Consider the following 26,014-nt stretch of genomic DNA (forward strand, 5'->3'; position numbering starts at 1 on the left):
CTTGGCTGAGGTGTTTTAGTACCAAATCCAGAGCCTTGCGCTGGTCCTCTTGGGTTGACCTAGTTGGATCTGGCCTGCCCCAGCCCATCCAGGCCTGATTTGCTCCAGAGCCTGAAGCCCAGGATGTCGGAGCCCCCGCTCCTGGGAGGAGTGGGAAGGAGAGGGAGAGATGTGGGTGGCGAGAGAGCCCCCGAGGAGTTCCAGTGGGGATGCAGGGGCTCAGCCAGCATCGCCACCCGGACACACAGGGTGCTTGGGGATGCACCAAGGCTGGGACCTGATGGTGGGGTCTCTGTGCCTGGGAGGCAAGGGTGGCTGTGATAGGGCAGGGGGCTGTTGCAGGGGGTTGCCCAGAGTCCTGCCAGCCTGAAAAAGGTAGTTTTGCTGTTGAATTGTCTGATTATTTGGGGCCGAGGGGCCTCCAGGCCCGAGGCAGGACATGCAGATGGGAGCTGGGGCCTGAGGGCCGGGGAGCAGGAGCCCCAGGGGCTGAGGCTGCGCCAGGGGTGTCCGGAGCCTGGCCAGGTGTCAGTCCAGTGGGAGGTGTGGGGGCCACGCTGACTGGCCGTGGGAGTGTGTGTCCCTTCTGTGCCTCAGTTTCTACAAGATGAGAGGCTGGGACCTTGGAGTCCGCCCCCACAGGAAGTGTGAGGTGCAGTGTGAGGCCAGGAGCTTCCCTGGGCCCCGTGGGGGTCTGCGTGGCGGCTGGGGGTTCTGCATGGCAATCCGGGCCTTGGTAACCCCCACAGCCCCTCCTGCCTGGAATCCTGGTGACCCAGGCGTTGGGGGATGGGAATGCCCGCAGGTGAGGAAGGGTTGAGGTTCAGGAGAAACCCCACCGGGACCTGGGAACAGGGGCCCCACCTCAAGGCCCCCCTGAACCCAGTGTGCAGCCCAGGGGTGACCCGGAGAGGTCCGTGCAGGATGGGCGCAGAGGAAAGGGGTCCCGTAGAGAGCACTTGGGAGAGACCCTCTCACCAGGGTCCCTGGGCCTCCTCCAGGACAGGCCACTCCCCTCTGGTCGCCCCAGCCTCCTCCCAGCCCCTGCCAGGCATGGGCCACCGGCCGTGTGGGCACGAGGGGCCTGGGCCTCGCCACAACCCTCTCAGGTGGGTGCCATGGAGTCCTTCACCCAGCTTACAGGGGAGGAAGCTGGGACGAGGGCTCAGGGCCGGCTCAGGGTCGCCTGGCCGTATACAGCGCAAAGCAACTGGGATGGGGAAGAGCGGACCTGGGCCGGAGCTGTGGGGGGGCTGCGGCTGGGGGAAGCCTCTCCGAGGACCTTGCAGGGTAGCCTGGGTACGGGGAGGCTCCACGCAGAATGTGGGCCTCAGCGCCGTGAGGGAACGTCCCGCTGGCCGAGTCCAGCCCTTGTCGCGAGGGAACGTCCCTCTGGCCGAGTCCAGCCCTTGTCGCGCCAGGGCCGCAGCTGCAGTGGGAATCCCATGGGGCAGCCGGGAGGAGCTGGGCCACCGCCTCACTGCGTCTGCCCCGGCCCCTCCCACCGCCTCACTGCGTCTGCCCCGGCCCCTCCCACCGCCTCACTGCGTCTGCCCCGGCCCCGCCCACCGCCTCACTGCGTCTGCCCCGGCCCCGCCCACCGCCTCATGCGTCTGCCCCGGGCCCCTCTCTCTCTGCAGTGCTGTGAGGGGCGCTTGTTCTCCACCTGAAACGGAAATGCAGGGTCCCCAGCATTTTCCTGCAGCTCTGGTGGCCACATGGTGTAACGCATCGAGCGAGACGTGACCCTGCCTGTGGCACCTGAGGGGCTCGCCTGGGTCCCCGCAGGTGAAGGCCTTCAGGAAGCCCCACCCTCACTCTCGCTGCCCGTCCCTGCTGCCCTCCTCCAGCCCAGCCCTCGGCCGATCCTCTTAGTTCCCCAACGGCCCCCAGGAACAGCCGTGCACCCCGGATTCTGGGATTCAGGGGCCACGAACTTCTTTCTTTTGAGGATGAGCCCTCGCTGCCTCTGCCCTCCGTCCTCTTCTTGCTCTGCCCCAAAGGTGGAGCCTCCCAGGACTTCTTCCTATGGACCCTGCAGGATCTCAACTCCCCTTCCGAGCGCCCAGGGGTATTTCAGTACCAAGCCTAGAACCTGGGGCCGGCCTCTGTGGTTGACCTCGGTGGATGTGGCCAACCCCAGCCCACTGAGGCCTGATCTGCTCCCGACCCCAAAGCCCAGGGTGTTGCCTCCTCAGTTCCTGTCTGTCCACAGGTGCAGCGTGGTCTCCATGTCACCGACGCAGACGCAGATAAGGGGCATGGATGGACAGCTGTAGCCAAGGGCAGCCCTGGTTCTGGCCTGGGACTGGTGGGGATGGGGGTTGGGAGTGAGCACGCACGCACACACCCCCAACCTCTTGTGACTGCTCCGTTGGGGCACATGGAAGGATTTTACTGGGAAGATAACCACTGGGAGAAGAGTAAAAACCTTTATTTGGAAAAGTCTGCAACATGGATATGGTTCAGAAAAAAACACAGAAAGAGCAAAACTAACATCAACATAGAAAGGGGGCCTTTGATAAAACGTCGAACACATCACTATTCTGAGGAAGGAGAGGTTTGCGTTGTTTCTAGTAAGACACAGCCCTCTGTGGCACCAAGGGGCTCTCATGTCCAGTCCAGGCCCCAGTCTCTGCGGGAGGGAGGAGCGGACGGGGTTAGCACCGTTAATCTCGAGGGTCTTGAGTGCAGCCAGCGCCCCTGCGAGTACTCTTTGAGGTCGGGGTCAGTGCTGGTCGGCAGCGGCCTCTAGGGCTGTGGGGCCGAGGTCCAGGCTGGTCACCAGCAGGACCCTCAGGAGACGGGGCCGAGTCACCAAGATTTACGTCTACAACGGCCTCCTGACCTTGGTTTCCCAAAACGAGACAGAGGCCAATGGCTGCCCCAAGCTGCGAAGAGCTTGCTTTGACTTTAATTGTAAAGTAACTGTTAGGTGAGGATTGGTGGGAAAAGCCAGCTATGGGGACAGAGGAGAGGGAGGCTAGTGCGGCACAGGCCCCGAGAGGGCGTCTGGCTCAGGCTGGTGGGACGCAGCACAGAGGTGCCTAGGGAAGAAGCTTCGCAGGCAGGAGGGAGGGCGGGCAGGAGGGCAGGGTGGGCAGGAGGGAGGGCAGGAGGGAGGGCGGGCAGGAGGGCAGGGCAGGAGGGCCCGGGGTGGGGAACCCAGGTGACACCAGCTCAGGGCTGCGCCCCGGAGGGCCCTGCGCAAAGCAGGCAGCAGCGTTGTGTCCTGGCTTTCCAAGCTTTTCCTTAAAAAAAAAATCTAGCGAATCAGGTTGGTCGGGAAAATTCGCATCACATTTTACTCTGTTTAGTGATGAGCGGGGAGGGGTGGGAGGACAGGGTTTGGTGCCGGCGTGCAGGGCGGGCTAGCCCAGCGCCACCTTCCTGGAGACCGTCTGGTGGAAGACACCGCGGAGCAGGGCCTGGTAGCTGGGGACACGGAACAGGTGGCTCTCGCCATAGGCCACGTCGTACTCGGCCGTCTTGCCGGTGACCAGGACGCGGATGTGGGGCTCATTCACCTGGCGGCCCACGACCACCACGAAGATCTCGATGCCTGCCCGCTGGGCCTCCTGCACGGCCTTCTCGATGGCCGCAGGCGTGGCGCCCTGTGAGTTGCCATCTGAGAAGAGCAGCAGCCTCTTCTTAGCAGCACCGGACGAGGCGTCGCGGTAGAAGCGGGTCACATAGCCCAGGGCATCGTTGACGTCGGTGGCGTCATTGATAAAGTCCATGGCATCGATGGCACTGGCCAGGGCCGTGTAGTTCTGCAGGAACTGCAGCGACGCCCGCTCTGGCCGCTGCTGGCCCGTACCGCTGTACTGCACCACCGCCACCCGCACGTCGTGGGCGGGGTCCGTCCTGCCCGCTGTGAGGAAGCGCTCGGCCAGGCGCTTGGTAAAACGCTTGGTGGTGTCAAAGTTGTGGCTGCCAACACTGGCGGAGCCGTCCAGCAGGATGGTGATGTCAGCCGGGGAGGAGAATGTGACTGCGGGGCGGGGTGGGCAGCTGTTAGCATGAGGCCCTGGTGATGCAGCTGCAGTGGGCTGGCCAGAGGGCGTCTAAGCTCCCCAGAGAGGGCACGGCACAGTGGTGCTCAGCCACTGGAGTGAGCCATGCATCTGCTCTCGTGACCGCCAGGCCCTCCTCCCAGAGCCCCCTCCTCTCAGAGCCTGCGCCCCAGCCACGGTGCCCTCCTCCCCACGTGTCCCAGCTGTGGAGGTACTCACTGGGGCAGGTGTAATCTGGACACTTCTTGTCTGTAAAAGAGAAAAGCCGTGCAGTGTGAGCCCACTGTTCCACCTATAACCCCACAAGGAGATGTCGCAGGACCTCCCGGCCGAGCACAGGGGTGGCCGTGCCCCCGGGAGGTCACAGCGAGCTGGGAGGAGGAGGCCTCTGGGACAGCCCTGGGCGCCTGCGTGCACCTACGCAGATCTAGGACGGCCCTGGGCGGCCCCGTGCGCACCTACGCAGATCTGGGCGGCCCCGGGCGCTCCTACGCAGATCTGGGACGGCCCGGGTGGCCCCGCGTGCACCTATGTAGATCTGGGACAGCCCCGTGCGCACCTACGCAGATCTGGGCGGCCCTGTGCGCACCTACGCAGATCTGGGCGGGCCCGGGCACTCCTGCGCAAATCTGGGACGGCCCGGGTGGCCCCGCGTGCACCTACGCAGATCTGGGACAGCCCTGGGCGGCCCCGTGCGCACCTACGCAGATCTGGGCGGGCCCAGGCGCTCCTACGCAAATCTGGGACGGCCCGGGTGGCCCCGCGTGCACCTACGTAGATCTGGGACAGCCCCGTGCGCACCTATGCAGATCTGGGCGGTGACATTCTTCAGGAAGGCATCCTCCAGCAGCTCTGCGTAGTTCTCCTTGACCAGCGAGAGGCCGGGCCGGCCCTGGGACGGTGCCAGGCCTTGGCAAGAAATGACATTGAGCTGGTCGGAGCCTGGGATGAAGTCAAACACGTCTTTGATGCCCACGGAGACCACCTGTGGGGACAGACAGTATCGGTGTGGTGCAGCCTGCTCTGCCCTCGTCTTTCTGGAGACAAGGCCACCCTGGCTGGTGGGGTGCCCTAGGCGGGGCAGGTGCAGCCTGGGGGTGGCCACCCCACCTGGATGCCGGGGCTGCAGAGCACGTTGAGTGGTGTGGTGTCCCTCTGAGTGTCTGAGCGCCCGTCAGTGATGACCAGGGCGATGCGGTTGTTCGGGCTGGGTGGCAGCAGCTGGTCCCGCGTGTACTGCAGGGCCTCCCCCGTGAAGGTGCCGCCCGCCATCCACTGTAGGCTCTTGATGGCTCTGCACAGCAAAGGGCAGGAGGGGCCGGTTGGGGCCAGGCCTGCCGTGGGGCCGAGCCCACCTGGAATCAGGGGTCAGGGCCGACCCGCCGTGGGGCCAGGGGTCGGGGCGAGGGGTGGGAGGGTCCTGGCCACCTGGGGCACTCACTCCTTGAGCTCCTGCACGTTCCGGATGCTGGGGCTGCGCAGGCTCACGTGCTCCTGCATCTGGCTGTGGCTGTACTGCACCACACCGGCGTACGACTGCCCTGGCTCGAACTGTGGAATCGGCACCAGGGTGAGGACCCGAGCGCTGCCCTAGGTCTGCATAAGCTTCCCAGGGATGACTCTATTGGCTGCGGGTGCCCAGAGGGTGGCACGGTCCCCAGGACCTCAAGACCTGGGTCCCCTGCGATTGGCTCTGGGCGCCCAGAGGGTGGCACAGCCCCCGGGACCTGGGTCCCCTGCAAAGCAATCTTCCTCGGTGGATGAAGCCCTCCTGGGTTCTGTCCACGAGGGACAAGCCCACCCCCAGGACTCAGGACCCCAGACTACCACCCCTCAAGGAGAGCGGGGACCCTCCCTCATCTGGGGCGCCTGTGTAGAATGGGCCAGCCTCGCCAGGTGGAGCTGGAGGCCTGGACGGGCTGGCGCGTGCCTGGCATCCTTATCACGAGCAGGGAAGTCACAGGGATGCAGCGGTGGCCTTGGGAGGCTGAGGTCTGGTGCGGGCAGGGGCGGCCGGCAGGGCCAGGGTGCACCTGGGCTTGACAAAGTCAGGTGGGGCGAGGCCTCACCTTGACCAGCTCGTCCCGGCTCAGCCGGTCGATGACCTTGACGACGAAGTCCTTGGCAATCTCGAAGTTCTGCAGGCCGATGCTCTCTGAGCTGTCCAGCACGAACAGGAGGTCGATGGGGCCGCACTTGCATTCTGCAGGCAGGGGCGGTGTCAGCAGAGCACGCCCCTCCCCTCCACTGCCCTGGCCCCTCCTTGGCTGCCACGTCCTCGCTTGACACGTTGGGGTCCCGCCTGTCTCAGCCCCAGAAGAGCCCACCCCTTCCCATGGCCTCCTAACGGCCGCTCTGTCTGACGGCTGATCAGGGCCGGCGTTGCTCAGCCAGGCTAGGCGTGTGGCCTGTGGGCCAGAATGATGGAACAGGGACCCCCCAGCATGCCCCTGGTTATTTCAGTTATGGATGAAAGAGGGCAGGGCCCAGCCCAACACCCTGGAACCCTGCTGGCTTGGAGCAGGCCCCAGAGGGGGCGGGCAGGTGCAGGGAGCCGCGGGCGGGGACCAGGGTGCCACATGCTGTCCTGTGACATTCGTGGGACCAGGCCTCGCTCCCCCGCCCCCGGGATCCATTCTCTCAGGAGCTAGAGTGCGGGTCTCACCACAGCAAGCTGAGAAGAGAAAGAGTCAGTTAGACCAGCCAGGGCTGCGTCCTGCGCACGTCAGAAAGGCTCCTACTCTCGGGGCAGCCTCCCCACTTCCCCGGCCTCCCTCCACCAGCCTCCCCCCTTCCCCGGCCTCCCTCCTTCACCAGCCTCCCCCCTTCCCCGGCCTCCCTTCACCAGCCTCCCCCCTTCCCCGGCCTCCCTCCTTCACCAGCCTACCCCCTTCCCTGGCCTCCCTTCACCAGCCTCCCCCCTTCCCCGGCCTCCCTCCTTCACCAGCCTCCCCCCTTCCCCGGCCTCCCTTCACCAGCCTCCCCCCTTCCCCGGCCTCCCTCCTTCACCAGCCTACCCCCTTCCCTGGCCTCCCTTCACCAGCCTCCCCACTTCCCTGGCCTCCCTCCTTCGCCAGCCTCCCCCCTTCCCCGGCCTCCCTCCTTCACCAGCCTCCCCCCTTCCCTGGCCTCCTGCCCCGCCTCCCCGCCTCCTCGGCCGCCCTCCCCACGTGGCAGCCGTGCCCGGCACCAGGGACTTTCAGCCTGTGCGGGGACCCGGGGGCCTGGGAGGGCTTTGGAGGCTGGTAGGGGCTGGCTGAGGAGCCTCCTCCAGGATGTACCCAGAGACCCAGGCCCCCAACAGTGGAGAGACCCTTCTAGGAGTGGAACAGACCAGGCTGGTGGCCCTGCTCTCCCTAACGAGGACGGCCTCTCAGAGATACTCACAGCACATTTTCATGATGATGTCCAAAATCTCGCATTCCTGGGGAGGGAGAGACGAGGGTACTGGGGCCATGGACAGCCCCTCCCAGCGGGGACTGTGGGCTGCTGGGTCTCCAGATCACCCTCCCCAGGGCCCCCACAGGGCTGGGTTTGGGCAGGAGGTTCTTTGCAGGTGTGCCCAGCTCTGCCCACTATACCCCTGCTACTGGGCTGGACCCCTGACGTGGTCACAGAAACAGCACAGTCATGGGTCTCCCCGTGGCCATCACAGGTCCCCTCATGGTCCTCATGGGTACAGGTCCCTGCATGATCCTCACACATCCCCCCGTGATCCTCACGCGTCCCCCCGTGATCCTCACACGTCTTCCCGTGATCCTCACACGTCCCCCTATGATCCTCACAGGTCCTCCCATGGCCATCATGGGTCCCCAGGGCCTGGTACCAGCTCTTCTTCCACAACCCACCCCCACCTGTGAGCAGCGTCTGCAGGAGCACCCACGGACAGGACCCACACCCCAAGGGACAGAAGCTGCAGTGGTCACCCCCAGCAATGTTCACAGAGCCCCACTTACGTCCGGCCCGGGCGGTCCTGGGTGTCCTGGGGGTCCCTGTCCGAGAAACGGAGTAGAGGAGCTCTGAGGGTGAGGTGCCCACTGTGCTCCCTGAGCTGAGACAGCCCCACCCCCGGGGCCCTGCCCCTCATCATGCCCACCCCTGCCCAGCCCCTCCCTACCCAGCCCCTCGTCCTCCAGTGAGGGTGCTGTGAGGGCAGCTGGGGCTTCACACACTGGTGGTCCTGGCGGCCATCCCAGGTGGGCCCCACCCTGAGGACCCACTGTCTCCCGGGGCTCGGCTCCGCTGCCCTGGCCACCACCTGGCCCTGGCAACTGGCACCTCCTACCCCCAGAGCCCCCCAGATGATGTGCTCCCCAAAATTCCCTCCCACCGCCTCCCACTCTCCCAGCCTCTTCCAGCGTTCCCCAGCCCCAGTATCCAGCGTCCCAGGCACAGCCCACCGTGGCCTCACCCAGCCACATCCACCCACCTGGGAGCCCTCGGGACCCCGGTACCCCTTTGCTCCTTTGACTCCTCGGGGTGCAATGTCGTTGTTCTGGAAGGAAACAGCCTTGTGTCAATGGATGGTGCACCATCCGAGCATCTGCGCACTGGCCCCGTCCACAGAGCATCCAGCAGCCGGGGCCCATGAGGCCTCCCCAAGCCGGTCCTGGTCCACTGCGCTTCGAGGGCCAACCCTCTATGGCTCAGGCGGACTCGGGGCTGGCCCTGCCTCCCATCCACACTTACATCGTCTCCGGGGTCCCCGGCTTCTCCCTCATCCCCCTTGAGGCCGGGGTAGCCCTTCGTGCCCTGCAGCGATGGGAGAGCACTTGGTTAACAGAGTTTTATTTTGTTTTTAGGAAGCAGAAATTTTAAAAGGAAAAAAATAAAGATAAGAGAGGCACTCTTCTCTTCCCTTCCCCCACCACACACTTTCCTGGGCTGGAGAAACTGGGTCCTGGAGTGGCCCAGGGAGCCGTGGGGCGGCCTCTGGGGCTGGGCCTGCCCTGCGCACTGACGGGAGATCGGTCACCGGGCAGTCAGGGCCGTGAGGGGACCCACAGGCCACACCACAGCAGGAGCCTTGCAGGGCGTGCTGGAGCTGATGCTGACTGGGGCTGTGGCCACAGACAGTGGGGCAGCCGTGGGTGCCTGTGGACCGCGTGTGTTTGCTCGGGAGCCCGTTTGTGCATGTGTGTTCACACGTGCGTGTCCCTGTGACTGTGAATGTGTGTGTGCCCACAGCCAGATGGAGGAGGGGGTGTACTCACGTTTATCCCGGGAGGGCCCCTGTTGCCCGGATACCCCTGTCATGGAAAAGCAGGGCAGTGATGCCGGGTTCTGATTTGAGAGGGGAGGCTGTGAGGGGCGCACAGCGGAAGGGCCTGAGCTGACAGAATCCCGGCCATGGAATTCCTGGGCCAGCCCGCCCACCCAAGAGTGCCCAGTCTGCTAAAGAGGGCGCCGCAGGCAGCGTGGGCAAGCTCCTGTGGGCTCAGCCTCCGGACACTTACGGGGAAGCCGGGGAAGCCCTCGGTGCCATTTCCAGCAGGACCGTCTTCTCCCTGGGGGGGCAGAGTAGCCGTCACCGTGCCAATCGGCCAGGCCTGGGATACCCACTGGCCAGCACAGGCGCGGGAGCACTGCACCCGCAGGGCCCCTCCGTCAGCCCAGAAGCTGGCTCCCTCCCCTGGGGCCACCTGCTGGTCCCCGTGGACCCTGGGACCCGGATCTCGGGGCAGGAGGGGCCCTGCCGAGGCGGCCTCTGGCTCAGGTGCCGACTGTGGCCAGGAGCCAGTGATGCTGCGGGCGCCCCCGGCCCAGTCAGGGACCCCGGGCAGCTCCACAGTGTGGTGCTGGGGCGTCCCGGGGCCTCTGGCAGCCAGGCCTCCGCCCCAGGGCCCGAGCTGTTGGACACTCACCCTCTCACCCATCAGCCCGGGGTCTCCAGGGGGCCCGGCAGGTCCTGGGGCTCCTCTGGCACCCTGAGGAGGAAGAGGAGGCATGAGGGGAGCAGGCTCGGCATGGTGACCTTGGAGGGAAGCAGGGCCCTCCTGGGGCCGGGAGAGGTCCCATCGGGAGCCAGGACACCCAGGGCCATAGAGTCCTCAGAGGGTGCGGGGCCAGCACTGGGCAGACAGTGGGTTCTGGACCCTCAGGCCCCTCCTGGGTGGGCGGGCGTGGGTGGGGAGTGGGACTCACCTCGGACCCTGGTGGACCCTCATCGCCTCGGTAGCCTTTAGGTCCGATAGGGCCAGCCTCGCCCTGTAGAGAGACGGATGTGGCACGTTGGACCGCAGGCCTCACCCAGCCCTCAGGCCTGAGCCCTCCCTGACCCTAAGCTGAGGGTCTCAGACCGTGAGGCATCAGGGCCCCCAGGCTCCAGCCCTGGTCCCATCAGTGCAGGGGGAGAGCCAGGTCCACTCTTGGGTCTGACGAAGGGCCTGGACAAACGGCCTGGGCACAAGTGTTGAAGCCCTTCGGTGGGCGCCCGGCTGGTGCCTCAGGGCCCCTCACCTCACCCTCAGGAAGGGTGAGGTTACCGGTCCCCAGGCCACAGACCACCTGCCCCTTCTCCTATCAGAGTGGCCCCAGACTGCCCTCCCTCATGGTCCCCTTTGGGCCTGGCCTGGTCCCCTTAGCCTACCCCCAACCACAGGACCCTCTGTGGGCTGAGCCTGGGCACCACCCTGCCCCCACCTGCACCTGAGGCCGCCTGCTGGACTTCCTTGGGTCCCCCACATCTCATGAGGACCCCTGTGGGGGTCTATTTGCAGAGCTGGCCCCAGCCCCCACCCTTGAGGGCCTGCTCCGTGGACAACTCCAGCGGCGAGTCCCTGCCCTTCCGAGTCTAGCCCAGGCACCCCAAGCACTTCCCAGCTCACCCAGCTGAGCCAAGAGGGGAGCCGTGTGCACACCGCCCGGCCCACCTGGCCCTGCTGGGCCCCAGCCATGAGCCTGGTCGGACGCCTGTCCCTGGCCTGTGCCTGTTCGGACGCCTGTCCCTGGCCTGTGGTTAGGCTGATGCCTCCCGATAAGGCCTGTCTGGTGGTTCAAATGTTTACAACTTCCCCACTACCAGACTGGGCCCATTCACCAGCCTGACCCATGGCCTCCACCAGGCAGACAGGAGGCATCTAGTGTATTGCTCTCCCTACCCCGACCGTGCAAGCACCAGGCCTGGCTGTGAAGCTCCTGCACCCTGCGTGGTCAATGCCCCAGCAGTCAGGACTGCACAGTTGACTGGGGACTTTGCACACGGGCCTCAAGGAGGTCCAGAAGCCCACCAAACTTGGGGTTCACAGGGGTTAGTCTGGTACCCTGAGACCCTGCCTTGGGAACACAAAAAGGGGGCCAGGAGGAAGGATGGAAAGGAGGTCCTTGTGCCCTAGGGCAGGTGAGTGGGAGGCAGAAGGCCTGGACCTCACCACACACAGTCAGACTGTGCCACAGACAGCAGGAGGCCAGACTCGGCAGTTTCTGCAGAGCAGCTCACTGGGGGCACCTCCCGGGACCAGCCCTGAGGGCCCAACAGCTTCTGGCGTCCACACAGGGAGAGCCCCCTGCTGGGTGGGGTGGAGGGGAGGGGTAAGGCTGGCAAGGGCTGAGCAGGGAGGTGCCCAGAGCAGGGAGAGCCCGGAAGGCCAGCTGGGAGCCCAACATCCTGATGGACAAATGTGGCTCCACAGCCACCTATCCACACCCCCAGGCCCCGAAAGGCCCCAGGGAGGCTCCAGGTGAACAAGTGCCTGCCTCAGCCAGGCAGCTGTGAGTCATGGGTCACATGGTGCCCTGGTCTCAGGCATTGGGGGAAACCTCCTCCAGGACAGCAGCCTGGAGACTATTCCCAGACCCCCAGGCACGGGACCCACCAGCCCCTGTGCAGCCTGCCCCACGCCCCTGGAGGCCCAGCAGCCGGCCTGCTCACAGGACTGCCTCTCTTACCACAACCCTTTGAAAGTGGCTTTATTTTTTTCTTATAGTGGCTATTAATTACTTTGAAAACTGAACATATAAAACAGGCAGGGTGTGGTCAGAATTCTCCGAGCAAGTCCTGGCCTCTGAACGCTCATTCCCACTGAGACTTTCAGCTACCAAGGTCTGCAGCAGCCTCCCAAGCCTGGAACGTGGCCCTGGGCCGTCCCTTCCCCACAACCTGCCACTGGCTGCATGGCCTCTTCCACACACTGTGCCCTGCACTTGGCCCTGTCCTGGGTGACCACACGGGAGGTCAGATCAGCCTCAGGGCTGGAGCCCTGGGAGCTCAAAGAGCAAAGAGGATCAGAGGCTGAGGCCGTGCACTTCCCCAGGAAGGTGTCGGGAACCCTTTCTGCCCCTGCCGCAAGCGACACGCAGGACCAGGTGGACGAACGGCCCAGACCCCGCCTGCCTGCCAAGCCCTGCCCTGGTCCTAATCTATGACACAGGTATTTTTAACAGCTGTGTAACACCTGTTGGCACCACAAAAGCACGATTTCACCTCGTGCACAGAAATACAAATGTGACTTGCACTGGGACGGCCTCTCCCATCTCCCTGGGTCTGAGGCCCCGTCTTGCTGGACATCTGAGACAGCTGCCATGCCCAGGGTCTGGCCTTGTGCACGGTGGGTGGGCAGCTGCGCACATGGAGCTGTACGGCCGATTTGTCCACAGAAGCAGACAAGCTCGGGAGCACAGACTTGCCGTCTCCGGGCGTGACTGTGTGGAGGCCTTCCTGTCCCCGTGGGGCAGGTGAGCTCCAGGAAGATGCAACGGCCAGCCCAGCCCAGCCTGCGGGCAACACCACAGTGGAGTCACCATCATGGCAGTCATCAGAATGGGGGAAGAGACAGAAAGCCTCACCGCGTGCACGGCGATTCCAGAGGCTCAGAGAAGGGAATTTAGAATGAGATGAAAGTGCATTTTCATCCTGACACCCCAGGATTCCGGAAACTTCCACAGCCTCACACTCCCCAGCTGACCTCCAGCCACAGTCATGGCTGGCTCCTGACCCAGAAAAACAAATGCTGACCCAGCTCCCAGTGTCTCCCAGGGGCCCCAACACCTCTTCCTCACTGTGAGGCACCCTTGCCCCAGACGGGCCCCCAGACAGCACTTCTCCACCTGGGGCTGAGCGTCTCAGCGTCAGGCCCCCGGGCACTGGGCCTGCTCTCACCAATCCACACCAGCCCGGCCCAGGCTGCGCCTCACCCCCCTGCAGCCGGCTCCCACGCAGGGACACCCCCGAGATCTATGGGAACACAGAGGCCCTCAAATGGAAATGAACAGACCCCCAGTGCATGAGCTGCTGGAGCACTTCTACCTCCAAAACCCAAATTGGCCAACGCCCCCCAACCCCACAGGGCTTCCTACCGGGTCTCCAGGGACGCCAACGGGACCTTCTCTTCCCTGATCACCCTGCGGGCCAGCTTCACCCTGAGGAGAAACAAGCCGTGAGTGTGGAGCTGGGCCATCCTTGGGGAGGACAGCTGCCCGGGCACGCTGGGAGCCAGAGCGTGCTGTCCAGGTGGTCACTGGGCTGTTCCGGCCTTCCCTCCCCGCACAGCCCCTTCCTGGCCTCGCCAAGCGTTTCCTTGGCCCACGTGCGTGGCCGTCGGCGTGGCTGGCTATCTTCATTCAGGAGGCCGGCAGCTCCTCCTGGGGCCCCACAGGCGTCCCTGCGTGCATCCCTGCTTCTCCAGCGAGCTCCGTGGACCCGGCAAGTGTTTGTAGCCACGGACCTGTGGCCCACCGGGAAGCCAGAGCTGTGTGGCTGGCCCTTCCTCTGGGCTCTGCCTGGCTGTCAGTCTCATTTCCTGATCTCAGAGGAGTGGGCCTAGAAGGCGGTCTGAGTCACTAAGTCACACAATCCCTGCTTTGACGTCCCCCCGACCCCTCCACAGGGGCTGTGCGCTTCTGGGGAGCTCCCAGGGAGGAGGTCAGAAATCCCCCACCCCCCACTGGGGAGCCAAATCCCTCGGTGGCGGCAACTCTGGCCCCAGCTCAGCTCTCTGGCCCTGCTGGAGCCCCGCCCAACTGCCACAGCACACGACAGCTGCATGTCCCGATTCTCGGACAAGGGGGCACCCGGGGGCGCTGCCTCTGAGGCCTGGTGGCTCAGCTGGGCACACCAGGGCATTCTCTCCCCCTCACTCTGCCCGCCAGGCCCTGGCTCTCCCTGAGCCGGGCGGGACTGAGACGCCCGGAGTCTGCCAGCTGCCCCGCCCCGGGTCCAGCACAGCTTTCCCAGCAAGTCACAGGGACAGAGAAGGGCCCTGTGCTTCTGCACCCTGAGGCTGGGCTGTGGGGTGGCCTAGCGAGGCCCACGGCCCACGGAGCTGAAGGTGGGGGGTGGCCTCTGAGGCCGCCGGCATCTCGGCTCTGGGGCGAGTTTTCCATGTCAAGACTTCCCAGGCAGGCGGCCTGCAGGCCTAGCTTCCCATCTGGGGTTCTGCCTCATGCTGGGAATTTTAACAAAGAAAAATTATTCCAAAGAACCCAAGCTTGGATGCAGAAACGTGGACGCTGCCTGGTGGGAAAGTGGGCACTGGGCCCACGGGCAATGCCTTCACACAAAACAGGTCCCAGCATCAGGCACGTGGCTGGGCGCCGACTTCTGGGGCTGCCCTTCCTGACAGCGTGGGGATGGGTTGGCCACGTCGAGGGGCCACGGGGGCTTCCTGACGTGTCCTGTGGCTCTGCAGGCCTGGCCCAGCCCCAGCATCTGCCTGCCCCTTCCTAGGGTGGGTCCCAGGTCCAGGAACTGTGACTTACAGGGTCTCCTCTTGGTCCCCGCGTGCCTGGGGTCCCCCGTGGTCCTCTCTCTCCAGGGCCGCCCTGAGTGGAGAGACACGGAGGGGTGAAGCCTCAGCTGCTGGAACTCACACCCAGCTGGGGTGGGGCTTGAGGCCTGGCCTGGGCCGACTCCCCCAGCAGGACCCCTGGGAGGGGCCATCCCTCCACCGCATGCCCCACGGTTCCAGAGGCCGGAATCTCCTGGTTCCCCAGGTCCCACCCGCTCCAAGACTGTGGGAAGAGGCGTCCTGGACGTGTGGGTGAAGAAACCCACTTGTCTTGGGCAGGAGGCTGTGGCTCTCAGTGCTGGGAGGGCCAGACTGGGCCGCAGAGGCCACGTCCACAGCTACATGGTGAGGCCAACAGCGCAGGCTGACCCTGCCCCACTCACCCGCTCCCCGGGGGCACCGTCAGGTCCTGGGTTCCCCTGGGATGAAGAGAAACAGACGCTGGCGTTAGTCTGGTGGACACCCTGCATTTGGTCTCAGGGACGTGGAGCAGACCCCGAGCAAAGAGGATCAGAGGCTGAGGCCGTGCACTTCCCCAGGAAGGTGTCGGGAGCCCTCACTCACCTCGTCGCCCGCCTCTCCTTTCTCTCCGGGGGGCCCAGGCTCTCCCGGTTGGCCCTGTGGGGAACAAAGGTAGAATGGTCGCTCCATCTCCTGGACCCTCCCTGGGCCCATGCCTGGCATCTGTGGGGGCTGTGCACTCCTCACCTCGTCTCCAGGTGGTCCGGAGCTCCCTGGTCTCCCCGCCTCCCCGTCAGCTCCAGGCTCGCCCTGGGGAAGACCGGGGGAGTCACACACGCTCGCAGGGGTGTGCACCAGGGGTGTAGCCGTCAGAGGCCACATCCAGGGTCCTCTCACCCAAACTTCAGGCCACTCCCTCTGACCAACACCTTCTGAGCCCGGACCCCCCAGCACCCTCAGCTATCCACAACACTGCACAAAAATCTCCTGGAATGTTCCAACCTTGTTCCCTGTGAGGCCCAGCCAAGGGCCATCTTGTCTGAGGGGCAGGACTTGGTTCCCATATAGAGAAGGCACAGCTTTGCCAGGCTGGCAAATTGGCAAACTGAAATCTAGGGCCTGGAGGGTAATCTGGGAACTCGAAGATAAGATTTGGAAACCGTCTGCTGGGTTCTAGGAGCTCGTCTGGGAACGTCTGGGGTGGGGTCAGCATTCGCCCTTGTCTCCCCAGCACTTCCGGTTTCAACAAAGAAACTCCAGAGAAAACACCAGCAACGGCAGACTCAGCTTTAAGTCAGACGAAAAAGCTCCTTCTCCCGCCTTGGCTCCCGCCCTCCCGCCCCCGCTCACCACCTTCCTGCCCGCCCTCCCGCCCACTCGCCGCCCTCAGTGCCACCCAGCCCATTCTCAGTTCTGAGAGCCATTCTGGGCTGCGGCTCGCAGGCTGGGAGTGACGCGGTGGGGTCCCATCTGCACCAAGCGAGCGGCAGGTGCGGGGGACAGAATTGTGGAGGCCTGAAGGCCCTCGGGCTGCAGGGAAGGCTCCGGGCGGGAGTGCCACGGCCGCTGTCACCACGGTGGGCACTGTCCCCACCACTTCCCTGCCTGCCTCCACCAGCTCCTCCCCTCTGAGGCCGCACAGGTGGCCGACATGCTCGGACCAGGACTTGCTTCCAGGAGCAGTTTCCGATTCAGCGCTTGGCCAATCGTGAAGGCCCTGGCCCTCCAGGGGCCGCAGGTCACTCACCTTTTCTCCTTTCAGTCCAAAGGCGCCAGGGTCTCCCTTGGGGCCAGGGGGTCCTTGAACGCCCTGGAGAGAAGAGGGCAGCATGACACCACCGGCAGAGGCCACCGCGGCCTTTGGCAGCAGCCCCGGACCGCCCAGACAGAAGTCAAAACTGAGTCCACACGAGGTGCTGCTGACAGCGCTAGTCTTAAAATATCAGTGAGAGGAAGTGACTTACGTCAAACCCGGGTGAGCCCTTGCAGCCTGGCAGGCCTGGGTACCCCATCTCCCCCTGGAAAGAGGAAAAAAAACAGAAAATCTGACGGCCAAGTGGGTAAACTGAGGCCAATCACCTGTCAGACTTTGCGCCCTCCATGCCCTCCCTGGAAAGCCCCGCCTAGCAGACACCCCGCTGGGGTCACCTTCACACCGTCCACCCCACTCCTCCCTGTCCCTCCTGCCGGGGTCACCTCATCCCATCCCTCCCTGTCCCTCCCCCTCCTTCCCCTGGTCACCTTCACACTGTCCACCCCATCCCTCCCCCGGTCACCTTCACGCCATCCACTCCATCCCTCCCCATCCCTCCTCGTCCCTCCCTGTCCACCCCATCCCTCCCCGGTCACCTTCACGCCGTCCACCCCGTCGATGCCACGCTTGCCCTTCTCTCCCTGCGAGGCAGGAAAACGAAGGCCGGAGTCAGATGCAGGTCAGACATGCTGCCATGGGGGCAGAACTCCCCCCTCCCAGGAGCCCACACTCACCTTGTAGCCCTTGGGTCCCCTGGAGCCCTGCAGAGACAGGAAGGGGTGTGAGGGGGTGTTTGGGGTGGGGAGGGCAGAGCAAGCCTGGCTTAGGCCCACAGGAGGCAGGGGTTTGGGTGCCCCCAACCCGAGGGGGCAACATCACTGCTGGGAATCATGGGGACTGACAGTGATAAGGAGGGGCCGCTCTGCAGAGAGTAACCACCTGGAGGACCCCCGCTCCGCAGAGGGTAACCACCCGGGGGACCCCCGCTCCGCAGAGGGTAACCGCCCGGGGGACCCCCGCTCCGCAGAGGGTAACCGCCCGGGGGACCCCCGCTCCGCAGAGGGTAACCGCCCGGGGGACCCCCGCTCCGCAGAGGGTAACCGCCCGGGGGACCCCCGCTCCGCAGAGGGTAACCGCCCGGGGGACCCCCGCTCCGCAGAGGGTAACCGCCCGGGGGACCCCTGCTCTCGGGTGGGGTGAAAGTGACACAGGCGCCTTTGCTGGGCGCCTAGGTGGCTGTCCTTGTCCTTCCAGATGGAAGGAGGGGCGAGGGGCGGTGGAGCGGGTCTGCTGGACACGTGGTCTCCTGTCGGGGACACCGTCCTCATTCCCGGGGACACTCTCGTCCAAGATGGCACATCTGCGCCTGGAGAGACCAGCTCCGAGGTGGAGCCTCACTCACCTTCTCCCCACGGCTCCCTTTTTCTCCCTACACGCCCAGCGGAAGAAGAGGAAGAGGAAGGCTTGTTAGTTAGTGCTGTGCAGGGCTGAGGGCACCACCGGGCTCGGGCCAGGAAAGGGGGGGCATGTACCTTCATCCCCTGGTACCCAACAGGTCCGAGGTCCCCCGGTCTTCCCTGGAACACAGAGGAGATGGTGAGATGGCCCTGGAGGAGCAGGGGCAGGGCCAGGCCCACCCAGCCCCACACCCCTCCCTCCAGCCCAGGCCGGTCAGCCCGAGAAAGCAGCTCTGCTGCACGGGGCCCATGGTGCCGAGGGGCTCCAAGGTGGAGCTGGGGGAGAGAAGTCTATGGATAGGATTTGGGCCAAGGAGCCACGGCAGAGGCCCCGGACGGTGCCGGCCTGAGCACCCTGGGCCACCTCCCCACCCAGCCCCTCCCTGGCAGGGGGGCTCAGGGGCTGCCTGGGGGGCTGTGTGGAAGGATGGCTGGGCTGTGGTCCCTCCGGGCCTGCTCCCACCCACAAGGAACAGGCAGGGTGACTTTGGCACTCAGAACCCAGCCACTCTTCCGGAAGTTTCCAAGGCCTAGTCGTTCCCCGCCTCCAGCTTCTTAGGGCCCCCACCCCACAGTCAGGCACTCACAGGATCTCCGGCTTCTCCTTTCTCTCCTGGGAGCCCCGGCTTGCCTCGTTCTCCCTGGAACACAAAACAGGTCAAGGTTGGGGGCAGCCCCGTTTCTTTCTAAAAAGCTGGCTCACAAAACAGGTTTTTAAAAAGACGCTTCATCCAGCCTTCAGGGATCACAGGGCTTTAAAGCACCTTCCCCATCACTCCTGGTCAGCCTGGGTCTAGGAGCTCCAGCCTGCACGCCAGCTCGCCCCACTCCCTGCCTCCGTTCCTGTCTGCTCGGCTTTGCTGACCCCCAGGCACAGGTGGGAGGGATGTGCAGCACAGAAGCCCCCCGGGGCCGTGGCTCGACTCCCAGGAAATGGCCATGGGACTCGGGCCCACAGCTGCTGGGTTTGATGGTTTTTAGAAGCCAGAAATCTGAGGTCCCTGAGCAGCCTCATGGCAAGTTGTAATTATCAGCAGCTAATTCTAATGTTTAAGGTCATCCTGTGTGAGCCACACACGACCAGGGGCCCTACATTCTCACCCTCCGACCCCCAGAAAGGTCCTTCTCCTGAGCAGAGTGCGGCTGAGGGCAGGGCGGACAGAGACACCCTCAGAAGCCCCCAGCGCCCCTGGGACAGCCCACACCCTGCGCGGCCGGAGCCTGCCTGCTGGACCCCCGCCGTCCCCTCCGTCTGGACCCGCCGTCCCCTCCGTCTGGACCCGCCGTCCCCTCCGTCTGGACCCCGCCGTCCCCTCCGTCTGGACCCGCCGTCCCCTCCGTCTGGACCCGCCGTCCCCTCTGGATCCTCATGGTGAACTTGGGTGCCCAGGAGGCTTTGGTCCCGCGATCCCCACTCCCAGGCCCCACAACACATGGGAGGAGCAGGAGTGACCACTCACCTCGAAGCCGGGGTCACCCCGGAGCCCCGGAGGTCCTCTTGCAGGCTGCAAGGCAGAGGGGACGGTTAGCCAGGATCCCAGGCTCAGGTTCCCAGGGTGCAGGGCGCGGGGTCAGGGGTGGGGGGCACACTCACCTGGCATTCAAAGGAGCAGCACTGTGGGGGGAAGGCGTGGAGAAGAGTCAGTGGGAAAGCCACAGACATGCGGCCGGGACACAGGGTGACATGCGACCCAGGCACATGGGCAGACGGACACACGGGTGGACACACAGGCGGCCACATGTCCCAGGCACATGGGCAGACACACAGGTGGACACACGTCCCAGGCACATGGGCAGACACACAGGCAGACACGCAGGGGACACGTGTCCCAGGCACATGGGCGGATATGCATAGGGACACGCGTCCTGAACACACAGGTGGACGTGTGGGTGGATGCGCGGACTCACAGCTGGGGGTAGGTGGGGAGGGCTCTTACCACTTGCTCCACGTTATTTTTCTGAAAAGAGAAATGGAAACGTAGAATTACTTTCCGCCTGGGGCCGCCACGGGCCTCCCCGTCTCCCGGGCAGGGGCCTCACAATCATGTCCACGATGGTGTCGATGGTCTGGCTGATGACCTCCTCTGCGTCGCGGCTCTGGCCCCAGTCAGCCGCCGTGAAGTTGCGCCGGTACGTGTGGTCCGTGGCGATGATGCTCAGACGCGGCTCCTGGGGGCAGTGTTCAGGGCGGGCTGAGCAGGGCTGGGACCCCTGACGGCCGGGGCCGTGTCTCACAGGGCCAGAGGGGAGGCTGGGCTGGGGCGCTCCAGCTTCTCAGCAGGAGGTGCTGGCCTCTCAAGGGCAAGGGTGGCCGGCTGGAGTCCCCACACCCTCCCGAGGACCAAAAGACGGTCCCGGCTGCTGGGGCCTTGCAGCCGCCACTCCGTGTGGTTGGGGGCATCTGCGGGGCGGGCCGGTGCCTACCAGGTGGTCGGGCGTGATGGCCACCGAGAAGACTTTGACGCCCAGGTGCTTGGCCTCGTTCACAGCGTCCTCCAGCCCCCCGCAGGGCTCCTTGTAGCCCTCCAGGGGGTGCCCGTCGGTCACCACAATCAGGTACTTGTTCTCCTTCAGGTGGGAGCCCCTGGACAGGAGAGGGCAGCGTGAGACCCCGAGACGAGGTGGGGGAACTGGAGGGAGACCCAAGCGCGTCTGGGAGGTGCTGGCCCCTGTCTCACTAGGAGGAGCCGCTTCTCTTTGCCGATCCTGGCTATACGGTGGGGATTACTAAAAAGAACCTCACCAAGGGAAATAACACTCTGTGGGTCTCATTTCTCTAAACTGCTTTGGAAAATCCACGCCCTCCCAGGAGAGGCGCCCATGACCCCAAAGGAGGCTCAGTTCCTGCGGTGCCCTGGGGCACAAAGCCCCTGGCCAGTGAGTGGAGGCTGAGAGCGGCAGGGAGCGTGCCCCTCCGAGATGCCCACCGCGTCTACCCACAAGCTGCCTCAACTCAAGGCTGCTCGGTCACTGTGGCTCTTGCAGGGAATGGGTGTGATGAGCAAACAACAGGGCGATCCCAGAGTGCCCCAAATCCAACCCCCGAAAGGGGAAGTGGGAGCAGCAGGAAGGAGGGCAGCATCGCGGGGCAGTCGGGCGGCCTGCTGGGGACGCTGAGCATCTCGGCCAGAAGGGCGAGCTCGTTTAGGAGTCGTGTCTGTCTGTGGCTTCCACGGGGGGCCGGACTCTGATGTGCACGGCCACGTCCCCCACGCACCCCCTGCAGACAGCAGACGACTTCCTGCGACTCCAGGTCCCCCAGGTCCCAGTTTGGCACCAACTCTGGAGGGAAGTGGGCACAACCATTGGAAAGGGAATGTCTGGCCTACACCAGCCATGCGGTCCTCCGAGACCGACCTCGGGGCGAGGCTCTCCCCGCACCCCCCGCGCCGCCTGGCTGGACAGGGCAGCCTCGGGGACCCCCACTGCGATCCTGAGGCCTCGTGAAGGGCTGGGTGTGGGGAGGCCATGTTCCCCTCCGGACACTCCAGGGCTTGCGGCCGCTGCGTCCCCACAGCGGACACTGGGATGAGAGGAAACCCCTCAGTCCAGAAAAACCCCAAGAAAGCGCATGCTTCGGGTCTGATGAGTTTGTTTCAGTGATCCTAGCCCTGCTTGGTGTTGATGCTGCAGGGAAAACCACCCCTGTCTCTCTGTCTCTCTGCCTCTGTTTCCGGTCTCTCTGTCTGTCTCTGTCTGTGCTTCTCTCTCTGTCTCTCTGTCTGTCTGTGTCTCTCTCTCTCTGCTTCTATCTCTGTCCCCCTCTCTGTCCCTCTGTCTCTGTCTGTCTCTGCCCCTCTGTCTCTCTCTCTATTTCTGTCTCTCTGTCTCTGTCCCTGTCTCTGCTTCTCTCTGTCTCTGTCTCTCTGTCTCTGTATGTCTCTGTCTCTGTTTCTCTCTGTCTCTGTCTCTGTATCTCTGTCTCTATTTCTCTGTCTCTTTCTGTCTGTCTCTCTGTCTGCCTGTCTCTGCCCCTCTGTCTCTGTCTCTGTTTCTGTCTCTCCGTGTCTGACTGTCTCTGCTTCTCTCTGCCTCTGTCCTTTTCTCTCTGTCTCTCTGTTTCCCTCTGTCTCTCTCTTTCTGTCTGTCCCTGTTTCTGTCTCTCTGTTTCTGTCTCTGTCTCACTGTCTGTGTCTGCCTGTCTCTGTCTCTCTCTGTCTCTGTCTGCCTGTCTCTGTTCCCCTGTCTCTGTCTCTCTCTGTTTCTCTCTGTCTCTGTCTGCCTGTCTCGGTCCCTCTGTTTCTGTTTCTCTCTGTCTCTATCTGTCTCCATCTCTGTCTCTGTCTGTCTCTGTCTGCCTGTCTCAGTTCCCCTGTCTGTGTCTCTCTCTGTGTCTCTCTGTCTCTGTCTGCCATCTCTGTTCCCCTGTCTCTGTCTCTCTCTGTCTCTGTCTCTGTCTCTCTCTGTGTCTGTTTCTCTCTGTCTCTGTCTGTCTCCATCTCTCTCTGTCTCTGTCTCTTTCCTGCCCACAAAGTGGGTCAGGGAGGCAGTGCGGCCTCCAAGAGAACAGGGAGGCCGCAGCTGAAGCCGCACAGGGACCCCAGGCCAACCCCAGCCCGGGCTGGGTGTGCGTGAGAGATGGCGTGGGCAGGAGGCCAGGGGCCACTCACCCCACGAGGAGCTGCTCCAGCCCCTTCTTGATGGCGCAGTCGGTGTAGGTGCCCTTCCCAAAATACTTGACTGCGTCCACACTGCTTTTGAGTGCGTCGCGGCCGCCGGGCATGCGCGTGAGGCCTTGGATGATCTCCACCTCGTCACTGTAGTGCAGCGCACCTGCGTTCCACACCAGGTTTCGGTCACAGCGGTAGTACCTGCCAGGAACAGGCACGGTGGGTGTGAGGTGGGCAGCCCCTGGCGCCATCGCTGCCTGTCCCAGGGCGCGACGTCACCCAGATGGACAGGCTGCCCCACCCTGGCCATGGCTGACACGCAGCTGGACTTGCCCTGTGGCCCTGAGGCCGGCCCTCCTGGAAGGCTGTGCAGGCGGGTGTGGCCAGCAAGCGACCTGCACCCCGATCCCCCTGCGCCCCAATCCCCCTGCGCCTCGATCCCCCGGGCCCTCAGACCAGGAGCCCTGAGCGTGTGGCCCTGCTGGGGTGGGGTCCTTGGGCCTGCAGTGGGGCAGCATGACAGTGGGGGAAGGAGGCACCCGGGGGGGGTCTGAGCAGCCCCCTTGCTGCCCCCTGAGCACCTGAGCCTGAGGCTCTCAGGGGTCTGCTCTGCCCCAGCCTGGGGTGGGCCCACCTCTGCCCCACCCACCCTCCCACCCATTCAGAGAGTGACCACGGCGCCTGCAGGAATGCCAGTGGCAGCGATGTGGGGATGACTCCGCCCCATTTCACAGGTGGGAAACTGAGTCATGGGGAGCCTGAGTAAAGGCAACAAGGGCGACTCGGGGGACGCTGGGCCACGTGGCCGCCCCTCCCTGGTGCCATCCACAGCCAGACCCCCCCGCACACTGCCTCACAGGCTTGGCCATGTCCACTAAGCTCAGGGCTTCTGGTACCAATGGCTCCTGCTGGGCACGGTGTGGGCTGGAAGGTCCACCCTGCTGTTACCGGCAGCCTCTGACTGTGCCCCTTCTGGTGGCGGGCGGCTCCAGCCCAGCGGCCAGTCAGCAGGGTTAAGGAAGACTGGGGGTCCTACGCCAGCTAAGCTGTGTCCCCACTGCCAGGGCCCGTCTCAGTGGGGGAGCCCCGTTCTACATGCCCCCCCCAACGGCCCTGTGCACCCACGGGATGGACTCCCCTCTCCCCCCCGGTCTGTCCTTGGCCACACGCACAGATGGAGTAACGTGGAGCAGAGGGTGCCGTGTCCCAAGCCCAGAACCAAGCCTGGGGGCCCTGGGGCTGCAGAGCAACACCCCTCCCGGCCCCTGAGCTGGGGACCTTCAGAACGTGGGATCCAGGACCCAGGTAGAGGCTCTCACTGCCCACGGAACGAACCAGGGTCCAGGTGGTTAGTGAGGGGCTCCCGGGCACCAGGCAGGACTGCGTGGCTGGGCCAATGCGCTGAACCCTCTCGGTCAGCCTGCCGGAGCCTCTCTTCCCTACATCTCAGCCTCACTGTCACCTCGGCCCTGCTGAACAGGTGCCACCCCCGCGAGCAGGGTCTCAAACCAGCTCACCCTGGAGGGCGCCGGGAGGGGCTCAAACCAGCTCACCCTGGAGGGCGCCGGGAGGGGCTCAGACCAGCTCACCCTGGAGGGCACCGGGAGGGGCCCCGGCCTCACTCTGGAGGGCGTCGGGAGGGGCTCTGGTCAGGGCAACGCTCGCCCTTCTTAGAGGGGAGGTTGAGGCCCCCACCCCTCCCTCCAACAGGCCCAGAAGCACAGGAGGAAGGTCACGGGGCGTCCCTCGTACCTGTCCCTCAGGTTGTCGATGAAGCGCTTGGTGAAGGACTTGACTTTGTCCACGAGGGCCCCGTAGGGCTTCAGCCTCAGGGCCACACTCTCAGAGGTGTCCAGCACAAAGAACAGGTCCACGGGGCAGTCTGGCAGAAGATGGAGGAGAGGGGCCTTCAAGCTTTCGCCCCATTCCCCGAGTCTCTGCTGGGCCTGCCCTCCCGGCCAGCCCAGCGCCTGCAGCCCAGAGCCCCAGGCCCGGAGAGGCTCTCCCGGGAAAGGCAGCAGGATGTCCCTCGGTGGGGACGGTGGGGAGGGGGTGGAGTGAGAGACCCCAAACCGCTCCTGTGCCCCGAGGGGAGTCAGAAACCTTCACAACCTCCCCCGAAAGGGCAGGGCGTCCCCGGCACAGGACTGGACTAGTGAGACCTCACGTGAAGGTTTCTCGTTGGGTTCAGAACCAGCAGCGGCACAACTTTTTCCAGAACCTGGACTCACTGCCAGGTGAGGGGTCAAACGGATTCACGGCTCGACGGCGCTCACGAGCGCTGAGACTGCCCCGCACCGGCTCCCCCTCGCCAGGGAGCCCCTCCCGAGCTGCCTGCCGTCCGTCCCCGCAAGAATGCTGAATGCTGACCCTCCAGGGGCCCGGCCAAGGCCTGGGGGGGCAGAGCTGGGCGCCGCAGCCGCCCCGAGCGGGGAGTGGGGCTCACGGGCTCCAGGCCCCCAGTCTGCAGTTCCACGGGTGGGAAGGGATCCCGCGCATCTGGCCCTGGCCGGCAGCAAAGAGCGGGGAGTCTGGAGCCTCCACCCCGAGCCACCACTCACCCTGGAAGGCCACCGCCCTCGGGGTCTCCGGCTCATCCTGCGCGGCCGTCCAGCAGGCCTGCAGCAGCAGGGGCAGCAGAGCACGGGCCGCCCTCATGTCTCGGGCCTGCGGTCACCACACAGCGCGGCCAGGGCAGGGTGGGCCGCCGCCGCCGACCGGAGACGAGGCTGCCAGCCCGAGTGAGAGCGGAGGGCGGGAGGGGCGGGAGGGGAGGCCGGGGCGGGGAGGGGAGGCCGGGGCGGGGCGGGGAGGAGCTGGCCCAGTGAGTCACCGCCTCCCGGCTGGGGTCTCTTCCTCCAGACCCGGCAGCAGCTCTGAGCCCAGGGCCCCGCCGGCTGTGGCTGGAGAAGGCGGTGTCTCTGGCTGGCTCGCCGTGGCCCGCAGTTCAGTTCCTGTGTCAGGGAGGACGAAACTGCAGCAGGCGGAATCAAATGTCTGAAGACGAGCGTGTCACCCAGAGAGAGTTCCTTGAAACATTTTTTGGTTGTTTCCAAACGTCTCCATCTGGGACGCACGGGCAGGCTCACTCGCCTCTTCCCACCAACCGCTTCCTACAGAGGACCTCGCCGTGAGCTGAATCGTGGCTTTATCAGATCTCCACGTTCTTTTTTCACGTAAATATTTCTTCACAGTGTAGTCAGATACTGTTTGCCAAAGATATTTCAGTTTGTACCGTGGGAAAACAAAGTTACTCATAATATAGTTGTTATATGTGCTGTGTGTGGAGACAGAGAGACACAGTGAGAGACAGAGACAGAGAGACAGTGAGAGACAGAGAGACAGAGACAGAGAGAGAGACAGAGACAGAGAGACAGTGAGAGAGAGACAGAGACAGAGAGAGAGACAGAGACAGAGAGACAGTGAGAGAGAGACAGAGACAGAGAGAGAGACAGAGACAGAGAGACAGTGAGAGAGACAGAGACAGAGAGAC

The 26,014-nt window shown here is 64.5% G+C and overlaps 1 protein-coding gene across 1 annotated transcript; it reads right to left on the reverse strand.

Annotated features, from left to right (window-relative positions):
- Window positions 1-2,418: 2,418 nt before the first annotated feature.
- On the reverse strand, window positions 2,419-25,282 carry COL6A1 (collagen type VI alpha 1 chain). Its single transcript, XM_055280025.2, has 35 exons — window positions 25,083-25,282; window positions 24,274-24,403; window positions 22,522-22,722; window positions 20,336-20,495; window positions 19,952-20,080; window positions 19,849-19,869; window positions 19,506-19,526; window positions 19,372-19,416; window positions 18,499-18,552; window positions 17,987-18,031; window positions 17,857-17,883; window positions 17,189-17,215; window positions 17,051-17,095; window positions 16,666-16,719; window positions 16,449-16,511; window positions 15,449-15,511; window positions 15,305-15,358; window positions 15,124-15,159; window positions 14,712-14,774; window positions 13,311-13,373; window positions 10,161-10,223; window positions 9,881-9,943; window positions 9,473-9,523; window positions 9,230-9,265; window positions 8,706-8,768; window positions 8,446-8,511; window positions 7,973-8,008; window positions 7,404-7,440; window positions 6,682-6,690; window positions 6,086-6,219; window positions 5,458-5,567; window positions 5,127-5,310; window positions 4,818-5,001; window positions 4,236-4,265; window positions 2,419-3,994 (listed from the first exon to the last, which is right to left on the reverse strand). The coding sequence occupies exons 1-35, from the start codon at window positions 25,177-25,179 to the stop codon at window positions 3,372-3,374; spliced, it is 3,087 nt and encodes a 1,028-aa protein (XP_055136000.2). The 5' UTR covers window positions 25,180-25,282; the 3' UTR covers window positions 2,419-3,371.
- Window positions 25,283-26,014: the final 732 nt, after the last annotated feature.

This window comes from Symphalangus syndactylus, chromosome 5 (genome assembly GCF_028878055.3).
Source record: "Symphalangus syndactylus isolate Jambi chromosome 5, NHGRI_mSymSyn1-v2.1_pri, whole genome shotgun sequence".
NCBI lineage: Eukaryota > Metazoa > Chordata > Mammalia > Primates > Hylobatidae > Symphalangus > Symphalangus syndactylus.